This window comes from Sinocyclocheilus rhinocerous, unplaced genomic scaffold, assembly GCF_001515625.1.
Source record: "Sinocyclocheilus rhinocerous isolate Xijiao unplaced genomic scaffold, SAMN03320098_v1.1 scaffold720, whole genome shotgun sequence".
NCBI lineage: Eukaryota > Metazoa > Chordata > Actinopteri > Cypriniformes > Cyprinidae > Sinocyclocheilus > Sinocyclocheilus rhinocerous.
In genome coordinates, this window is record NW_015653468.1 from 324503 (window position 1) to 345996 (window position 21494).

Here is a 21494-nt window from a genome sequence, read left to right on the forward strand (position 1 = left end):
TGCAATGTCAAACCCCCTGTCGCCGATCCATCGTGCAATGTGAACACAGCAGCAACTGAATGCTACCCCAGATAGTCACGCAGTGTGAAAACAACGGCGATCCGACGAGTTGGAAAATCATACAGTGTGAACTCGGCATTAGCCTTTGTCCATTCTCGTCTATGTTAAGTTGGTTCTCATGCTTGTACTATTTGTATTTGGATTTACTTAATTAAAAGACTTTTCTGTCATCTCCATCGTGATCGTTCCATCTGCATCACCAACCCGTGACTGAAGAACAGACCAAAAAACAAGAAGATGAACTGGGCTGAGGATTTTCTCCTGGAATTCCAGCAGGAGGGAAGGCCTTTGGATGCGGAGGAGTTTCTGAGCATGACACATCTGGTGAGTTGGAGCGATTCCATGATTAATGCGTGCTTCTGGATGGGACTAAAAGATGATAATTTGTTTAGTTTCTTGACTCCTGACGATTGCCGCAGACCCATAGTGGATTTTATCATTTATGTTCTAGAGATAAATGGTTCCAAGTTCCTTGTAGATGTGTAGGATCCTCATCCTACTCCCATCCGGGAGTATGTGGATGCTCCAGCTCACCACAAGCCAGCTCCCTCCACATAACACTCCAATGAGCCCGCTCCCTCCTTTCCTCCCGCACTTCCCCGAGTCCTCCAAAGCTCCTCCCTAGTCCTCAGCCCAGGATCGCCGGCCGCCGCTGACTCAGGCCCGTCGGCCGCTGGCTCAGCGCTCTTGGACATGGCGCTGCCTCCGGAGTTCTCGGCCCCATCCTCTCTCCAGAGTCCGCTCCAGAAAGCTCTCCTTCGGCTCCTTCGTCTCCTTCGCCTCCGCTGGTCCCATCCAGCCCTCCTTCGTCTCCTGAGCCTCCTGTGTCAGAGAACTCCGCTCCTCCAGAGCGCCCTCAAGTGCCCTCTCCTCCAGAGCGCCCCCCAGAATTCATAATTTTCCCCAAGAACATTTTTTTGGGGGGGCCATATGAGTTTTCATTGTGTGTTCTGTTGGCCTGTTCCCCCGTGACCTAGTTTTCCTTAGTTTCCTGATTACCATTCTGTTCACCTGTGTACAGAGGCGGACAACGTACTCAACTCCATTACTTGAGTGAAAGTACAGATACTGCTGGTCAAACATTACTCAAATAAAGAGCTTTTAGAATGTTAAAACCCTATGGGGGAAAAAAATTAACACCCCTACCCACCCGCAGTATGGTAGTGATCTCACACAGCTCTGACAGTGTGTGCACACATCTATGTGTAGCAGGTGTGTTTGAATAGGGAGACATCTAAAATGTGCAGTGTTGGGGGTTCTCCAGAACCAGGATTGGGAACCACTGTGTAACGACTTTCTACTTCGAGGACCTTGAAAGAAATGTAGTGGAGTGAAAAGTACAATATTTGTCTTTCAAATGTAGTGAAGTTAAAGTCATAAGTTCCCAGAAGAAATAATACTCAAGTAAAGTACAGATACTCAAAAAGTGTACTTAAGTACAATACTCAAGTAAATGTACTTAGTTACTGTCCGGCTCTGCCTGTGTATGATTAATTTACTCGTCAGCTCCTTAGTTTGCTCCCCAACTTAAACCCCCAGTTCTCCCTTAGCCTTTGTCCGTTCTCGTCTCTGTTAGGTTCTCGTGCTTGTACTATTTGTATTTGTATTTACTTCATTAAAAGACTTTTCTGTCATCTCCATCATGATCGCTCCATCTTCATCACCAACCCGTGACAGAATGATTTCTGAAGGATCATGTGACACTAAAGATTGGACTAATGATGCTGAAAACTGAGCTTTGCATCACAGTAATAAATTACATTTTACAACATATTCATATAAAGCACAGTTATTTTAAATTGTATTAATATTTCACAATATTACTGTTTTTATTGTATTTTTGATCAAATAAATGCAACCTTAAGATGTATAAGAAACTTATTTCAAAAACATTTAAAAAGTGGAATTTTTCCTAGTACTAGTAGTGTAAAAATAAAAGTGCATATAAATATTAATCAATTCTATAACAGTATATAAATAATACTAAAATAACACTGGTAGCACAAATGATACGCGGTGAGTTGCATGCTAAAATTCTTAGGGTTTAATGGTTTGTTTGAATCTTTAACCTTTATGAGTAATAGCAATAGTGATGCCCACCTTAGCAAACACGACTCGTAAATCATTAGGGTTAGTGTTAATTTGCCATTTCAGTCAACTTTTTCTTTTTAACCTCTAAAATTAACTCGCCCGCCTTCATGCATATGAGCTCCACATCAAAATGACAACAACACAAAGAACCATACAACCTTTTGGTCTGTGTTTACATATGACTTCACCAAAGAAAATCTTTCATCTTATCAGTCCAAAACTGTGCAGGCATAGAAAATCCATGATTTCAAACCGTTACGTGAGACAGAAACCAATAAAAGATTTCATATATTAGTCTTCAGATTTTGCTGATAAGAGGTATTGCTCAGGGAGAGATGGGGAAAATCTGAGAATGCAATTAGGGAAAGATCAAAATTGCATCTGAGCTTGAGGAAGGGAAAACCTTATTTAGTAGCCAAGGAGATGATGTTTGGACGCCCACGGTTCTCGCAGGAACCAAGGAGCATGTGTGTTACCATACTTCAGAGGCACGACAAGACGTTTGCACAGAAAGTCGCGCAGAAAAACAGCTCCTGTGGGAATTAAGCTGAAATATAGAAGCTGGAATTAGATGAAGACATACACCAAACGCGCTCTCAAATGGGTTTCAGTAAATTATCTAAAAACAAATCTTATGAGGGCTGTTAAAAGCTGAACAAATGTGTCCATACGGTCATAAAGAAATATCAGATTGAAAACTGACATATGTACTTAGTATTGTCAAGATAGCATGAAGGATTCCAGTGGTTTACGACGGCACGTCTCCTGTATTCCTCAGAGTTACTCAGCGGGAAATAGTGAGTTTAAATATCACTGCTCACTCCAGCAGAAAGGTGTGCAATGCTCAGAGCTCATGTATTTTAAATATATGACAGGATTTAAAAAGATATTGTTCACCCACATGGAACATTCATTTTCAGCTTATAGTTAGAACTTTCCTAGTGCCAATCATTTTTAAGCTATTTGTTTCGTGATACACTACAGTTCAAAGGTTTGGGGTTGGTAAGTTTTTTTTTATGTTTTTTGAAAGAAATCTCTTATTCTCACCAAGGCTGCATTTATTTGATAAAGAGGTAATACAGTACATTTACAGTAAAATACAGTAATATTGTGGAATATTACTACAATTTAAAATAACTGTTTTCTATTTGAATATATTTTCAAATGTAATTTATTCCTGTGATGCAAAGCTGAATTTTCAGCATCATTACTCCAGTCTTCAGAGTCACATGATCCTTCAGAAACCATTCTAATATTTATTTGCTGCTCAAGAAACATTTCTGATTATTAGCTATTAACAATTGTGCTGCTTAGTATTTTTGTGGAAACATACATTTGTGATTTTTTGTTCAAGATTGTTTGATAAATAGAATAGATTTTTAAGACAATATGAAATTTATTTATTGTCCCTTTTTTAATCAATTTAATGCATCCTTGATGAAAAAAAGCATTTATGTCTTTAAAAACATGTTCATGCAGTTCTTTCCCAATGGAATCTTAAACTGACAACATGCTGTCAAGCTGCAAAGAAAAGCATCATGAAAACTTGAACATAGACATGTGCACTAAATTCTAAGTCTTATTGCTTTACGTAGGACAAAATAGACATTATTCACTGATAACGTCGTTGCAGCTCTCAAATCTTATTCTCAAATGCACATTCTCAAACTTTGCACACCAAGATATGTTGTCGAGTGAAGCCACATACACACCATTAGCTCTTGCATCTTGTAATTAACTTTTAATTGTGTTTTTTATCTATTTGAGCTGTTGTCAGTTTACGATTTGAAGAGAAACTTGCTTTCCACAGAAGAGAGAAAGTCATATGGGTTTTGAAGACGTTTAAAAAATAAAGATTCCAAAAGGGGGATTTTGCAGCAATGCCATTTTGGGAACCATTTTTTGGGTCCCTAAAGGATCTTTCAGTAAACCGTTCTTAAAAGAGACATTTTTTTCCTTTATAAAGAACCTTCTGTGGAATATAAAGTGTTAAAGGATCTTTGTGGAACCATCAAGGCCAATAAGCCTACATGAGTGATTAAATGATGATTAATTTAATTTTTTAATTGAGCTGTTCCTTTAAGGATATATTTGAATTCATTGATCTCAGACTGGTTGTTAGGCTAATCACTATGTGACTCATTGCACTTTTTATATAATGTGTCTGTGTGAGCGCTACAGCAGAACACCTCCTACCAACCTCGATCGTGTTGCAAAGGTAAAGGATCCAAATAAAGCATGTTATTAAGCAGCAGTGCACCTGATAGTCCCACACAACCTCATAAATTCAAATTAAACCCTTCTGTTGTGCTCCAGACGCCTCTATCTCATCGAAAATTCCCAGAAGAGCGTGGCCCGTGGCATTTCGTTGGTCAGCGAGCGGCTCTGCTGGAGTCTGTCTGGCACTGCGGGTCGGACGCTCGGTGCCAGCCATGACATGTGCATAACCGTGTGAAGCTGAACACCTGAGCGCTCGTGCCAGACCTGATGGGACCGGCGCTCACAGAAGATCACATTTATTTTCTCAAGTGCAGAGCTTCGTGCTCAGTTTCCAGGTGACTGTATGTAATCATTTTGACTCGCTGCACCAAAAGAGAGCATTTGATCACCACTTTATCCGCGGATGTTATAAATACAGGCCTGTTTTCATTTCAAATGATCACACTTTTGAATTACTTCCACTGAGGCAGAACTGGAGAGTCTCCTCTAATCGAATTTACTCAAAACACCGCCCGTTTTGTTCCGCGAAGTCAGACATTAGCGTTCTCCCGGGAAGGCGTTGTGAGGGAAAGGTCCTCGGGTCATGCGTCTGAGCACACGCATTTTCCAGGTTAATCACTCACAACCAGGCAAATTCCACCCTACTAACTGCCTCAATTAAATGCCATCATCACCCATGCGGCCTTGTGGGACACTTGATGTCTCAAATGGAGATGGCGTGCTTCGTGACACAATAGCAGTGCGATTATGAGAGCTGAATGGGAGACGAAACTGAGAGGAAAGAAGCTAATAAAGGCTAAAAGCTGTTGTTTTCAGAACTTTGGCTAATCGGACGTTTTCAACATATAGATGACTTAATGGGAACATTAGCAAAACGTTCAGAACGCATTTAGATGGTTTGATCAGCCATTTGATCCAATCAGTTAAACGGGTTTGCAAAAAGCTCTGCAATTGTTTGTGATTCAGTTTGATTCATTTGGACAGTTCAATCACTCACTAAAACATTTCCAGTGGTTGCTTGCATTGAAATATTAGCAGGATAATTTATAACACCGAAAACCCATAGAGCACTAGATGAGGTGGATATTTACCTACAGTTCATTTTATGAAACAAAATGTCTTCTATCATTTGTCAGCAATAAAGCAGATGTGTAGTGCACATTCAGCTTGTGAACGACTAGGCTATAATGCAGGTAAATACAATTTATACGCTAACCTTATATCCTTAAAGGTATCCGAATTATGAAAATGATGAAAAGCTAGAAATGATCCTACTGCCGTAAAAACAATATGCAATATGCATGAATATATGAAACATTACACTCTAAAAAATGCTGGGTTGTTTCAATCCAACTTTGGGTCAAATATGGACTAACCCAACTTTTGGGTTAAAATTTTAATGTAAAAATTTAACCCAGCGGTTGGGTTAGTCCAGTGGTCACCAACCTTTTTAGGGCCAAGATCCCTGACCTCGGCCTTTATGAAAGACAAGATCTACCTATTGAAGAATTGATAGAAAAAGACATCCCAGATTGTACTTCAAATTTGAGGCCTTTTACTTAGTATTGTAATTAGTGACCGATGGTCACAGCTGATTCAGAATTCAGATTTTCTTTTCTTTCTTACTTTTTTTTAACTAGCAAATTGGATTCTGATACTGATACTGATTTTTAAGCAAATGTATTTATTGGCTATTTGCTTTATAACAAACAAACTGGCTTTAAACAAAAATATCTAGCCATTTGAAATTAGAGGCAACCACTGCATTTTAATCGCGATCTGCTCGGGCAGTTGTTTTGATTTGATTTAGATTAATTTCAGGATTTAAAACAAAAACAGAATGGTCTGACTTTAGGTGTTGTTTATTTATTTGCTACAAAAAACATCTGCGCGAAACAACAGCAAGGTTGCGTTCAGCCCCGACAAAACAGTGCAAAACATTTTTTAAACGGAAACGGTGGTGCGTTGAACACACTGTTCTGATGACGCAAGAGTTGCAACTATGGCAGCTGAGAAGGCCATTCTTTGTGTTCTTTTTGAAGAATTTTTGGAGCTACTGGGACAGTGATAAAGATCTACCAGTTGATCGCGATCGAGGGGTTGGCGACCACTGGGTTAGTCCATATTTGACCCAAAGTTGGGTTGAAACAACCCAGCATTTTTTAGAGTGTAGCATGCTACATTTTGGGCACATTATGTTACTACTTGCAAGTTTATTTTATCATCTCCATAATAAAAATGGTTATTTGGCCTTTCTGATCCAATTTTGTGTGAAAATGTCTTTAACTCTCTGGTGAGGGAAAAAAAGAGTCAAGAAAACAATATTACAAGTTTTGGCTGACATTTCCAGTGTGATGATGATTACTTCTGGTTCATTCACCACACTGGAAATGTAAGGTCAAACTCAATGCATTGCATAGTGGGACACATGCACATTTTGGCAAATGCAGTAGGTCACCTGGGCATTTCATGAATATGGAAAATTTGCATATTAAGCATGGTATATACTGCAGAAACAGTAGTATGCTATTCAGAACAATCGCAAATGTCACCAAGAGCAGCAAAAAGCTTCTTTTTGAAGGTCAGAACGATGAACTCCACAAAATAATTGGCATATTGAAGAATAATTAAATTTAACATTTAAGATTGTCTGAAAGCAAACCCATGCCTTTGACATAGCATCACCTGAAACACTTAGAAACGCTGTTTTCAAAGCAACACCATGTTGCATCAAAAGCTACTCCTCTTATACTGTGCAGATTGTGTATTTGCAATGGCAAACATGCTTTGGCATTTAGCATTACACTCTCATCTGTCTTCTTGGGGCCGCAGGCCGACACGGCTGCCTTTTTGCTTTAAATATTTATGCAGAATCTGGAGGGGACATCGGAGCAATTACAAATTCATCATCTGAACCTGATCAATAGCTAATACAGGTTTCTAAATAAAATGCTTTTTAAGAGAAGTTACATACTTGCCCGTTTAGTGTTGGCAGACAGACACAATTAGTCCACAATACAGCCATTTGCAATTAAATTAGTGAATATCTGGACTGGCATATAGTGAGATTTGTTCATTCGGTTTTTTAAAGACGCTATAGACGATGCTGGGAAAAGTTATTGGCTGTCTCCTATTGTTATATTAGCATTGCGGGAACTCATTGTGTCTGTTGGATTATTTATGTATGAATGCCACCCCAGCATAAATAAACATTACGAGGCAGATAGGGTCATAAAATATTATTGAACGGCATTATGTTTATTGCAGATTTCCTAGATTAAGATAAAGTTTGCGTCTGGTTATATGATGCAACATGCGCCCACGCACATACAAATGTGTGTGTTTTTACTGCGATACCCCCTGCTATTGATATCACAGGGGGACATCAAATATTCCGGAGAGAGAGAGCTTGGATAAAGGATGTGTTTCATGTGGAAATCATTTTATTCTGTATTCAAAATGCATAACTAAAAGACCTGTTTTTAGACCTCTGTTTAACAGGTAGATGACCAGTGACTTGACTTTTTTTTTTTACAATCCAACCACATCCTGTAGTGCTGATGAATTTAGAAGTATAATGTAGAAATATGTATATATATTTTTTTGTATATTTTTCTAGATTATTTTTCTAGATTAATCGTGTAGTGCTGAGGAATTTAGAATTCTAATGTAGAAATAATTGTTTCTAGATATAAATTTTCTAGATTGTTTTTCTAGATCAATTTTTCTATTATATGATAATTATAATTCTTTTGAAAATAGTGGCTCAATGTGAGCTTTTCATGCCATTTTCGGGGGTCATTTTTAGCCCTAGTTAACATAATTCTGGGTCATCGTATTCTATGTTTCACATTGTTCATACTAGTTTGCCCTGGGGTAGTAATTAATCCTGTGTTATCAGGTTTCAGGATTTCATGTGTAAAAGCTGAGTAATCATTCTTATTTGCATGGGTTTGTGGTTTTAAGCAATTGATTGGACAAGCACAGAACGCAACCAGTGTAAATAACTGCTCGTCCATCTGTGAGGATGTTTATCATTCTTAACGCTATTTCTTTTTTAGGTGCAGGGCATTAAAGTTTCTGCGACTATGCAAATGCATTAATATTCATAAGGCAAGCATTGTGTACATTTATTATTTGTCCAGAACAGCACAGTTTGACAATGTATACCTTTGTGTATTTTGTTTGTTTGTTTGTTTGTTTGTTTGTTTAAATAGACCAAGAAAATTGCAACTTAACTTGACAGCCAGTGATCACTATGCATTTCCATTGTATATAAAAAGCAGCTTTGACACTTTCACAATAACTCTGTTTGTGTTCCACAGGAGAACAATCTGTGGAAGGTGTGAATTGCATGTGTGTTTTCTGCCACAATGCTTAAAGGAATAGTTCATTCAAAAATGAAAACTTGCTGACAATTTACTCACCCTCAAGCCATCAAAGATGTACTCTAGGTGAGTTTGTTTCTTCATCAGAACAGATTTAGAGAAATTCAGCAATTTCATTTCTTGCTCACCAATGGATCCACTGCAGTGAATGGGTGCCGTCAGAATGAGAGTCCAAACAGCTGATAAAAACATCACAATAATCCACAAGCAATTCTGCAAGATTCTAGTCCATCAATTAACATCCATGAAGTGAAAATCTGTGTCTTTGTAAGAAAACAATCCATCATCAAGGCGTTTTTAACTTCAAATTGTCGCTTATGGCCATAATCCATAGTAATGCTTCCTCCAGTCCATTCCCTGTTGTCCTTTAACATCAAAATCCACCAACATGTGTGTTTAGAACTGTTTTAAACTGTTTTCACTTGTAAACAGTGCTTGATCTGTGCATATTTCTCTCCTGGTTCAGACGAGACAGCTTTTTCTCTAGAGAAAGCAATGTTATGGATAGAGGACTCATATTTTAGCTGAAAGCAATGGTTCAAAGATAAAAACGCTTTAATGATGAATTTATTTCTTACAAACATGCAGTTTTTCACTTCACAAGACATCAGTTGATGGACTGGAGAGGTGTGGATTGCTTGTGGATTATTGTGATGTTTTCATCAGCTGTTTAGACGCTCATTCTGACAGCACAACATGACAGCCAGTAAAAAATCGCAACATTTATATTCTATTCTAATTTATACTAATAAAAAAAACGTAATACTGCAAATAAATGCACATCTTCACACAACGTGTCATTATGTGAAGTGTATGTGTGTAGGGGAGTTCGCGCGCGAGTAATCAGCGCCCTAATCTAACTGTCTTTAGGACCCAGTTCCCTATCTTCTCTTTCTTTGTAGTTATCCCCCTTTCTTTCTTTCTTTCAGGAGAAAAAAATAAATAGTGAACAGTATGAGATTCAGTAAAGAAGATCTGAGATCACGGCGCGTCAAGGCGCGTACGGTGCGTTAGTTGAAGAGAGAGAGACGCGGTGGAGGATCAGAGACCCTCAGTGATGCCCATATGCCTCTGATATTATAGTGAATTATTATGGGAATTCATTAACGCTCGTTATCGATCCACTAGCGCGTTCTTGAATAACACTCGTGATCCGGTTTCATCGGCTGGGAATAAACTTTCACATTCCTGTTGTTATTTATCATCCTTTATTCATAAGGACAAAGCGGATCTGGTGGATCACAGGTGGGTGTCCTCTCCATAAAGTACAGCATATTGTGTTTCTGGCCATGTGTGTAAATGATGCCCAGCCATATGTTGCCATTTACATGGAAATTATCATCACAGCGCGAGCCGTGGTCACTTGGTCATGGTTTTCTCATCTTATGATTTGAAATGTTTTTAAGGGATATTGATATTTATATCATGAATTGCTACACGCTGTAAATATTAATGAAATGTCTTGGATCCATCATCTAAGATCAGCAGGTGGATCGTACGGATCGTGTGCGCTTATGGACCAACTTAACCCGTCACCATAGTGTGTGATTGGCAGTATTTTACTAAAACAAACCCCAGTTTCTTCACCTGATTTGGGGATTTGTATTCTTATACACAGGTTTGAGTGGCAGAAATGAGGGAGAGGTTCGCGTTTCATCTTCTCATCTTCGTGTTGACGCTGTTTTGGCACACCAGGTAGGACTGGCATTCTTGACTTCGATCTTTAAATGAGCTTGAGGATATAATGCATCAAAATAATTGCTATAAGCTTAATTTGAGGATACAGGGATTGACTCGAAACCTCTTGTCTCCGTGCGTAACTGGAGACTTTTACGCGCACGACTCCGGTGGTCATCGAAAGAAATCGCTCCGCTGACAAAGACTGACAAAGAGTGGCTTCGTGTTTATTTGATGAGGGCTAATTATTGCAAGTTTAATTCATGCAAATTAGCTTTGGGGTTTTTGAGAGGCTTCGTGAAATCATTGGTTTTTTACATGAACAGTAATGAATCCTCTAGGTGGTGCAGAACAGCGTGTAACCATGAGGAGCGCTTTCTCATTCAGGGGAGGTACTACAGGTGCATAGGCTGATTTTTTTTTTCTTTTAATTAAAACTAAAAGCTAAAAACATGTACCAATTCAAGCGTTTAAAATTCTAATTATGCACAATACTACTAAATATTAAACATCTTATTAAACGTATTTACATATTACATCAAAAGTCATGCATAAAATGTTACTTTACCTATTGTTGTAATCGCGATCTCAGTGATTTGTAATTGCCATATCGATTTGTCAAAAGGTTGTTGATTTAACACAATATTTGATAACAAAAATACACATTTGCATATATCAATGCATATTAACATGTATGAACATGTTTTGCCTTCTGTCTAGGGAAAAGAGTATTTCGTAATATAAAAAGCATTATTTCAGAATATTCCATAATATGTTTCATTTGTGAATGACACTTAATAGACCAATCATGAATTTCCAAACCCTCATTTCAGAAGTGTATTCATAATAATGAAAAATTTCAAACCTGCAATTTCAAATTAGGGGTCTCTAACTATTATAATATATGAAATACTATGTTTAGATACTGATGCTAATATAGCGGGTGATGGTGACACAAAATCATTGAAATGAATGTTTATATGTGACCCTGGACCACAAAACCAGTCATAAGGGTCAATTTTTTTAAAATTGAGACTTATACAGAATCTGAAAGCTGAATAAATAAGCTTTCCATTGATGTATGGTTTGTTAGAATAGGACAATGTTTGGCCGAGAATCTGGAATCTGAGCGTGCAAAAAAAATCAAAATACTGAGAAAATCGCCTTTAGAGTTGTCCAGATGAATCAGAATCAGAATCAGAATGAGCTTTATTGCCAGGTATGTTTTCACATACGAGGAATTTGTTTTCATGACAGAAGCTTCCGCAGTGCAACAGAATGACAGCGACAGAAAAAAAACACAGATAATAAAAGAAGAAGAAAATAAGGAATAACAATATATAAATTGATAATTGTATGTGCAGGTATATTACAATAGAAAATGAAGTTCTTAGCAATGCATATTACTAATCAAAAATTTAGTTTTAATATATTTACAGTAGGAAATTTACAAAATATCTTCATGGAACATGATCTTTACTTAATATCCTAATGATTTTTGGCATAAAAGAAAAATCAATAATTTTGACCCATACAATGTATTTTTGGCTATTGCTACAAATATACCCCAGTGACTTAAGACTGGTTTTGTGGTCCAGGGTCACATATATTTTATTGGCTAGCATTCTGTGTGTTTTTAGGCAGTTTTTTATTGCATTGTGGAAAGTGCAAATTGTAAAATCCAATCAAAGTGGTTGTTTATGCCTGTAGTAGGCTTGCTTGTTTTGATCCTGATCAAACAATAATTAAGAGGGGCAACCTTGATTTTATTGCAAAGCCATGATTAAATAGTGACCACATGGATTATAATTACTCTGACCACACTATACACTCTCTACTCAGGTTCACTGCCAATTTAATTGGAACTTAATATGATGGCCTGTTTGCCTTTTATTCATATTAAATCATCGACTTAGACCCTCTCCTGGGAGTGAACATGGTCACACCGTGCCATAGGCTACCAATCAATAAACCGATATCATATAAATCTAGATAATTCATGTGATAAGCAACCCCATCCTCCTGTTTGTGTCATAAAGTCGATTCATGAAATATGCTTTACTGGTTTCCACAAGCAGTGAATTCACTCTGAATAACTGGAATCGGGATGGCATCAGATAAACCTCCCTCTAATCTGGGTTACGCATGGATGCGCCCCGCGAAAGGAGCGCTAGGGGGAGGTTTGTCCTCCAACTGTAGAGGAACCGTAAAAACAGAGTGCTTTCTATAACTCTAAATGGGTCGATACTGTCCCTTCAGGTTCCTTTGTGCTCCCCCAGATGGTAGCAGTATGACCGGCTTCAAAGCTGCATAATTAGCTATTAAATACTCTCAATGTATGTGAGGCTTATGTAGGAATTAGCAACAAATTTGCTCTATAATGAGGTATTACCCCGTGGCAGAGCGCAGAATTATACATATGCTCAATATTCCAGCTGAGCTACTTTGGAGCGTTTTGGACGGAAATCACGTTCAGAAGAACTTGCTCAGTCATGTCCATTTATGATCTATGGCTTTGTTCCAAAACCTAGTGAGCTGCCTCACTCCTGCCTACATAGACAGCTGCCTTGCACTGCAGCCTCCTAACTGACTGGTTTGGAACGCTCTATGTAGGCAACAACTTCATTAGCTCGACAGCTCAACATCTAACTGATGCTCTTACTGATATTTTTTCTTGCTTTGTTATTTAGCTTGTTGCATTCATGCATGCTATTTGGCCAAAAAAATGTATCCTTAGAAGGTAGCTTTGGAAGAAAATGCACCTATGATGCCTCTTTCTCAATCGTCCGCTCATAGGCTTTGAAACAGAGCGTGTTAAAGGGGTTTAACAGTCAGCTAGCAAACAGATCAAGTTGACGCTCATAATGCATGCATGATTGCTTATGCTAATTAAGCCAATTATGTTTAAGTATGTTAATTATATTCCTGAGAAGCGTTTCACATAAACTTTCCTGTAAGTAGAACATGTGAAACAGAGTGAAAGAGTGCTCTAATCACATCACAGCAGTGTTGGGGAGATAGCAACACTAATATTTCCGGAAAGAAGGATAATTTTCCAAAAAGTAGCAATGTAGTTTGACAAAACACTTGCTGTTCCCCTTCAGGAACTCGAGCTGCGTCGAGATCGCTTTGGGAACGTCCTGATGCCAACATCGTCAGGCCCCTGAGGGCAGCTCCACCTGGGGAGGAAAGGATAACACCTCAGTATACGGTGCCCGATCTAGAGACGTTTTCATGTTTCATTGTGTTATGCACAAGCAAGCTACTGCAGTAATCAAAAGTGCACTCTTACAATAGTTCTTTCTTTCTCAAGCATTGGGAAATCCTGTTTCAGCAAAACGATTCAATTAGACTGTGCAGTTTAATGCTTTAAAAATAGTTATAAATTACCGGCATGTCATTGTGTGTGTGTGTGTGTGTGTACAGGTATATATGGTTTATGAGGACACAAATGTGTATAATGACATAGGTACTACAACGTAAACATGGTTTATGAGGACACTTCCTGTGTCCCCGTAAAACAAAAGGCTTAAAAAACATACAAAACGGTGTTTTATGAAATTCAAAAATTGCCAGCAGTTTCCTGTGAGGGGTAGGTTTAGGTGTAGGGTTGGTGTAGGGCAATAGAAAATACAGTTTGTACAGTATAAAAACCATTACGCCTATGGAGAGTCCCCGTAAACCACAAATACAAGTATGTGTGTGTGTGTTTAAAATTATTTTATTTGTAAAATAAATATTTTGAAAAATGCAGGTTTTTTGCATAATGCTTTCGATTCAGTGTTTTATAACAAAGTGGTTAAAAATCATTACTTATAAAAGTTATTAAATTGTCTGCATGTTGTGTGTATTTATTTATTTAAATATTTTGTTAAACAATGTTGTCTATCATTATGCTTAACATTCTTGTCATTATGTAGTGTTTCAAAAATCATAAAATCATACTTATAAAAGTCATAAAATTGCCTGCATGCCATTTTATTAATTAATTTTGTAATTTAACTATTTTTAAACCATTTTATTAATTTAAACAATTTTATCAATAAATTAATCATCATGCCATTCGTTCAGTGTTTTATTAGCTGTATTCAGTGTAAATGTACTATGTGTAAACAGGTTGCTTGCTCCTTAATTGAGATCCGCATGGTTTTTATGTCAGAAAAACAAATCTAATTAATTTTCGAAATGATACAATCTTATTATTATCCAAAACATGTAAAAACGTAATTGTAAAGGCTAGTTTGACTATGCTGCTGTCTTCAGAGTAGCTTTCCACAAAGTGTGACAGCTAAAATGAAAGATTTAAAAATTTCATTTGAATCTGGTGCAATAATTCTCAGAACATCTTAGACGAGCGCTGTAACTCGCGGCGTATGAAACTAGGATCATTAAAGTGCTAAAAGACATCAAGAACGTTGTGAAGATCTGGTAATTCCTTATTTCACTCAGTCTGTAGTTTCGCCGCTCTCATTTTTGAAGTCTTTGAAGTCTTTCCCGTGCTGTTTATGAGACTGTTAAGTTATCACACACACACTCTCTCGCCTTTGTTGTGTAGGTCAGTGTCCGCAGATGCCACAACAGATGCCTTCAAAAATAACATCACCTTGTTCACACGCATCCTGGACCGCCTGCTGGATGGCTACGACAACCGGCTGAGACCCGGACTAGGAGGTGAGTTAGTAGTGTCTGAATTAAATGGCTTGCCTTTGGTATCCTAGTAAAGATAAAGGATGCCGTAATGAGAGCACATATGAAGGCTGAGATCATCTCTGCTCTTCTCCAGAATCCAGTTTATCTTTCCGCAAGCATCACTAAATCTGTAGCGTAAAGGATTTGTACAAAGACCTTCAGTGCATTCGGATCTAGCTTATCTCTAGTGGTTTTATCAGTGTAGTTTGTGTCTGATGTTGTGATGATGAAGGCAGGAACACATTATAGTGCTTACGGTGACAACAGAAGTACATTAGCCCGGATTAAAGAGAGATACTGAGTACCTGTTTTTATTGATTTGTGTGGTCATGTACGCGGTGCTATTATAAAGCAGATCTCTATTGACTGGCATAAAAGAAGGCATTTTTCAAATGTTTTGTCACTACTTAAGTGTCACTGACATTTTTCCATTAGTGGATTAGTTTAGCTAACAAAGGCCACAACGATATGTAGGATTTCACTGAACCTTATGGATTTGTCTGCCGCTGTAGTCATTCATCCTTTAATAGGCGTAGAAGGACTGTGAGCTCACAGCAGTATCATAGAAAAGAAAATCAAATGAAAATCTCTTTAATGTCTCCTAGACATCTGTGAAATTAATGGAGACTTTCGCTGAATTTTTTCTTTCCTGAGAAAAAGACCCCTGTAATCTCACTTTTGGGGTTTTAGAAGAGATTGCAATGTCTCAAATTGTGTTCAGTCTGCAATCAAAAGTCAGATCTCATGGACTTTTGATGGACTTTCTCATCAAATTCTTCCAAGACCAAATGATCTGAGCTACTTTTTGCCCTCTAGAACAGATCAGTTTACTAGTAGGGAGTCTGATTCATCCCAGTAGCTGGGTTCATTTGAATCATTTGATTATTTTGAATGGCTTTATTAATTAGAATTGTTAGATTCACTTAAATAGTTTGATTAATTTGAAACCCTGATGAATTTGTTTCAGTTCACCAAAAATATTCATTCAATTAATCAAACCAGAAATTGGTGCATCACATTTTGAACCCCATTCACTCAGTGCTATTTGAGCGAGATGAGACAAACCATTTGGCCTGAAAATTGAATTTTTTTTTTGTAAAAATTCAATGTTTTATTATTTGAACTTTTTTTTTTTTTTGAGGATCAGGGTAAATTTTACTTATTTTGTATTCTGAGAAACATGTAAGTATCTTCTGCAGCTTCTGAAGATGCAGTACTAAATGAAAAAAAAATGAATAAAAAATATATATATTTATATACAGTATATATATATAAGAAAAATTGACACCTTCATCCTGAATACATCATGTTTCATATGTTTCATAGTTGCATAGTTGCATATGAGTCTCTCAGTTGTTGTCAGTGTAAAAAGATCTCAAAAATCATACAGTCACAGCTGGAAATTGTTCAAATATGCAAAAGATGCTGGAAAACCAAATAAGTTGTGGGACCTGGAGAATGTTTCTGAAGAACAGCAAGCAGTTTAAATGTTCAGAACAAACAAGGGACTCCTGAACAATCTTCACAAAAAAAATAAATAAATAAAATTGACAGCATTGACGTTTGGCAGCACTAATTTTATTTATTTTTTTGTGAAGATTGTTCAGGAGTCCCTTGTGTATGTGTGTGTGTGTGTGTGTGTGTGTGATGTGTGTGTGTGTGTGTGTGTGTGTGTGTAGACACATAGGGGTTGGACAAAATTATATGCACACCCATCATTATAGGGGTCAATATAATTTTGTAGGCTAATGTTAAAAAAAATGAAATTGAGTAAATTTTTTTTATTATATTCTTTAAGTTGTTTAACAGTATAGCATAAGTTGTGTTCAGCAGCTGTTTGTACAAGTGGTCAGTGAAATGGTGGCTTGTCAGACTTCCAAAAAGCCCATTTAGCAGGAGGGTATGTAACCTTAATAGCTCCATTTTTTGGTGTTTTAAGAACAACAGTCTTTACGATTATGACTGCATACACAAAGCATGGCAAAACTTGACAGTGAAAAAGAAAAGTGAGCAAAAACTGAAAGTGATTGATAGGGACTGTCAAACACTAAGAAGGATTGTGTCCAAACGACACAGAACTACTGCAGCAAAGAGACAGCAAACCTCAGTATCTTCTCAAATATCAACCACAGAGAATTCAAAAAGCTAACATCCATAAAAGAGGTATTAAATTGCATGAGCAATAAAACATTCTTCTAGGCAGGTAAGGGCCTTCACGGTTTCGTGTTTAGAGCTCAAAGGAAGTTCAAGCTGGTCTTAGCATATTAAAGAACCAGCTGGTATAAAACTTACCTGCCGCTGACACTTTGGTGATGATACGAGAGCTTGAAAAGACAAAGCAGAATGAATAAGTAATACAGTTTCAGCCGTTCAAAAACAAGGTGCATATTTTCAGGAGAGAGGAGGGCTGAATCTTTTCATCTCTTCACATCCTTTGAACAGTTTTTAACGGTACGGTTGAATGAGCTGTTTGCACTCGACACGTGTTGAATCTCAATTCTCTTCTGGTCCTTTCAGTCGCTCTCTCTCGGCTCAGTTTTAACCCATGACCTTTGACCCCAGGTCCGGTCAGACTGGCTCATTAATCCTGAGGTCAAGGGCTGGGTCTGGGTTGTTTGTTCATGTTAACTGAGTGAACCGCCTCACATCATTACTGTGATGACGCTCGATGCTAGAGGTTATTCATTCATGGTCAAAGATTCGTTTGTAGGTTTCTAGCAGCATCCTGTCAACATTTCATCAAAAAATCAATAATCGAATCAATGACTTGGTCACAAGAATTACTGTTACTAGTCACATGTTTTGCAAACCTCAGGGTTTTCCAGACACGTGCATATTTTGGTACCAAAGTGCTCTTGGAGTAATAGTAGTGTTTCATTTGTTTGTTTTTGAGTCGTTCATTTCAATAATTCAGCTGAACAGATTCTCGAAATTAGTCGGAATGATTCATAAGCAAATCTTGAATGATTTTGTGATTTCATCTGAGAGAAAATATATATTTTTAAAACACTTTACAATTAGTTAACATTGATTAATACATAAACATTAACAATGAGCAATACATGTTTTACAGTATTTATTAATCTGTTTTAATGTTACTTAATGTTCATTTAGTTCATGTTAGCTTCAGGGTTAGTTAACTAAAACCATTAAATCATTTTCCTTACTTTAAATAAAAGTAAAATGAGATAAAATGAAATATTTGTACAAATTTATTTTATTTCAGCTCATTTTATTTAGATTAAATTGATGTATTAAAATAACTAAAACTCAAATAAAAGTGAATACAAATTCTACAGACATAAAAATAAGACTAAGTAAACACTAAAAGCACACTACAAAATTACTAAAACTTTTGCTAAAATTAAATTGGAAAAAAAACGAATTAAAAATATTAATAAAAGTTATAATAGTATCTAAATGATACTAAAATAACACTAATCATTAAATAATATTAAAGGGGTCCTATTATGATCTTTTACAAAGGCTTGATTTTGTTTTGGGGGTGTACTAGAACATGCTGTCATACTAGGTTGTTCGAAAAACACATTATTTTTCACATAATTTACATTATTACAACACCTCTCTCCCCGGGAAATGTCATGCCCCGTACCATAGCCGCTGCTGCGAGCTTCAGTGTAAATATTGCATCAAAATCAAATCAATTTGAGCGTGATTTCCTTTAAAAGATACAACTGTTAACTAAAACCATGAAAAAAAATTTCATTATACATAAAATAAACATCACCTAAAAGAAAAAAACCATTGCAAATTACTGAAAATTTGAAAATAAATTATTACAAATTGTACAGACATAATAATAATAATAATAATAATGACAAATTGTATTAAATATTAATTTATTTAATATAACAACTTATATTTAATATAATTAATTTATATAATGTTCATTATTATAATTAGCAACAGGTTGATGGTAAGACCTGCTGGGCATTGCTGCCTGACGCACCTCTGCCAGTGCCAAATTACCAGCCGCAGGGTCATCAGCTAGGAGCCACCCTTCACCAATGTTTCACCCCGTTAGTCCCAGAACATCTCAGGGTGGTGGGGCAGCGGACAGGGACGTCTCCCAGTCGCTCCCTGCGGCTGGATTTAGATCTCTGGTTCCTATGCCTTGAGGCGTCTCCGCACCCCAACTCTTATCATTCCTCCTCAGCCAAAGCCAAAAGCTTCCTTTCTCTGCCTCTTCGGCAAGGTCTTTTACAGCCTTCCTCACCTCGCCAGAGCTCAAACCGATGTCTCTCAGGAAGCGGCTGGTCGACTGGGCCACAAAGCCACGGCAGCCTATCTCCACTGGGTAAGTCGTTGCTCTCCATCCCTTTCCCTGGCATTCTGCTCTGACTCTTAAGGCTCTGATGCCTCCGGCCGCCATCATCCTTGCTCTTTCTGTGTATTCTGCCAGCTTCCGTAGCACCTGGTCATGACGCCACCTGTAGCGACCCTGAGCCAAAGCAATTTTACACCCGCACAAAAATTCATTTATATAATATAAATAATATATTAATAATTTATTAAATATATTAAAAATATTAATAGGAATTCTGTATCTAAATGATACTAAAATAGCACTGGTTATTAAATAATTTTAACAGATACTGGATTGTGTATTAGTAAATGTTAAAATTAACTAATAATAATAACTGCTTTAGAAGTACAGTATTTCTCATTCATGTTAACCAATATAGTTAACAAATGGTGTTACCAAAATATCACATTTAACAATATTAGAATTGCTAAATTATTAACATATTTTAATATCAGAATAATGTCAAAATATCTATTTCCAAATGGATCCACTGATGTTTCTCATCTTTTAAATTACCAGATTTTTGTGTTTTGTGTGCACAACGGTTAATTCAGTAAATTATGTGTTTGTTTATATAAATGCTTTTTTGCCGTCCTCCGTTACACCCATCCGTTCACAGCACCAGACCCAGGGGAAAACAGCCCAAGCAGTCAATATACTCATCATTCCTCAGGCCAAACTCCCACAAACCCCCTGTTCCTCGATCCAGTCTCAGGATGGATGAATGTGTCAGTAAATCTGAATGTGTTGTTATAGCGTTTAATGTTTATGGCTTTTGCGAGCGAATCAAAGAGCATCTCTCGCCATGTAGAGGAGTTTAATGCTGCTGGAATGAGGATATAATGACCTAATAAATGAAACATTTAGAAGAAGCATAAACCAGACTTGGATAATTATTGTGTCCCCAGGAGTCTATTGATTTAGTTCAAGGTGAATTCATAGTGTTGTTATTGCCATTGCGAGCGTTTTCTTACATTGGAGGGGTTGGATCGAGAATATTTGCTCTTTCTGATTCTAGGTTGATGAAGATTGAAAAGCAGTTGGTAGCATGTGATGGAGTCTTTGTCGCCTTCTGCTACAAACAAACACAGAGAGCATCACAAAATGAATCAAACTGAATCATTCACTGTGATCTGGCAAGTGAACAAAAGGAATTTAAGCTCTGTTCAAAAACCTAGTGAGCTGTCAGTGTTGCCAGGGTTTAGTTTTTTTACCTCACATTGGGCTATTTTGAAAATGCTGTCGCAAGAAAAAATAACAGATCTGCGGCTTGCCTTTGTTTTTACTGTTATAATGTACTATAGCCACAAAAGACTTATTTGTAGACAATGAAAAATGAACATGAATCCTTTTACTAATGTGTATTGATCCTTGAAATGAATACCTGGCAACCTAAGGAGCAGAAAGAGAGAATGAAGAAGAGATGGAGGTGTGTTTGTCACGCCATCACAAACTAGAGGTTACATGAGTTACACCCACATCAGTAATTTTAAGGCTGTTAATTGAGTTTGCCACTGTAGATTAATTGTACATTGATGCTTGTGTTTAGACAAAACAGGAGTGTGTGAGTGAAGAAGAGTGAAGCAGGGAGAAAAGAGTATGTAGGTTATTAATAATGGTCTTGACTAAGGTCAGAAAATATCAGAGATGATTTTCATTTACTGTATGAAAATCTAAGATTTGTTTTACAAGAATTGGAGAGGTAAAAGGATTAGGGCAAGGTGTTTTAGGGCAAAAACTAGCTTATAGACGTTTATGGATGGCAATGTTGGTGTGTCACATATTGTGATAATGTTATCCATATTATCTATGTCTCACATTTTAAACAAGTTATCATACAAAATTAAATAAATAAAATACTTTATTTTATTTTATAAATCTATCAAAAAAAGAGAAGCTTTAAGGTTTCTTTCTTTCTTTCTTTTTTACTGATTTAATTTTTACATGTCAAAAATAAATCAATAATAATAATTTTATTATTAATTATTAGTAATGGTAGTAGTAGTAGTATTAATAAATATAATAATAATAATAATGATAAT

At 36.9% G+C, this 21494-nt stretch overlaps 1 protein-coding gene across 1 annotated transcript in view; it reads left to right on the forward strand.

Moving 5' to 3' along the window:
• The first annotated feature begins 9769 nt into the window (after positions 1 to 9769).
• Positions 9770 to 21494, forward strand: part of LOC107716031 (gamma-aminobutyric acid receptor subunit alpha-2-like) — a 72498-nt gene continuing 60773 nt past the window's right edge. Inside the window, exons 1-3 of the mRNA XM_016522344.1 lie at positions 9770 to 10004; positions 10378 to 10454; positions 14992 to 15107. Of these exons, the coding sequence (XP_016377830.1) occupies positions 10393 to 10454; positions 14992 to 15107 (178 nt within the window). The 5' untranslated portion in view covers positions 9770 to 10004; positions 10378 to 10392. The remainder of the gene's footprint in view (positions 10005 to 10377; positions 10455 to 14991; positions 15108 to 21494) is intronic.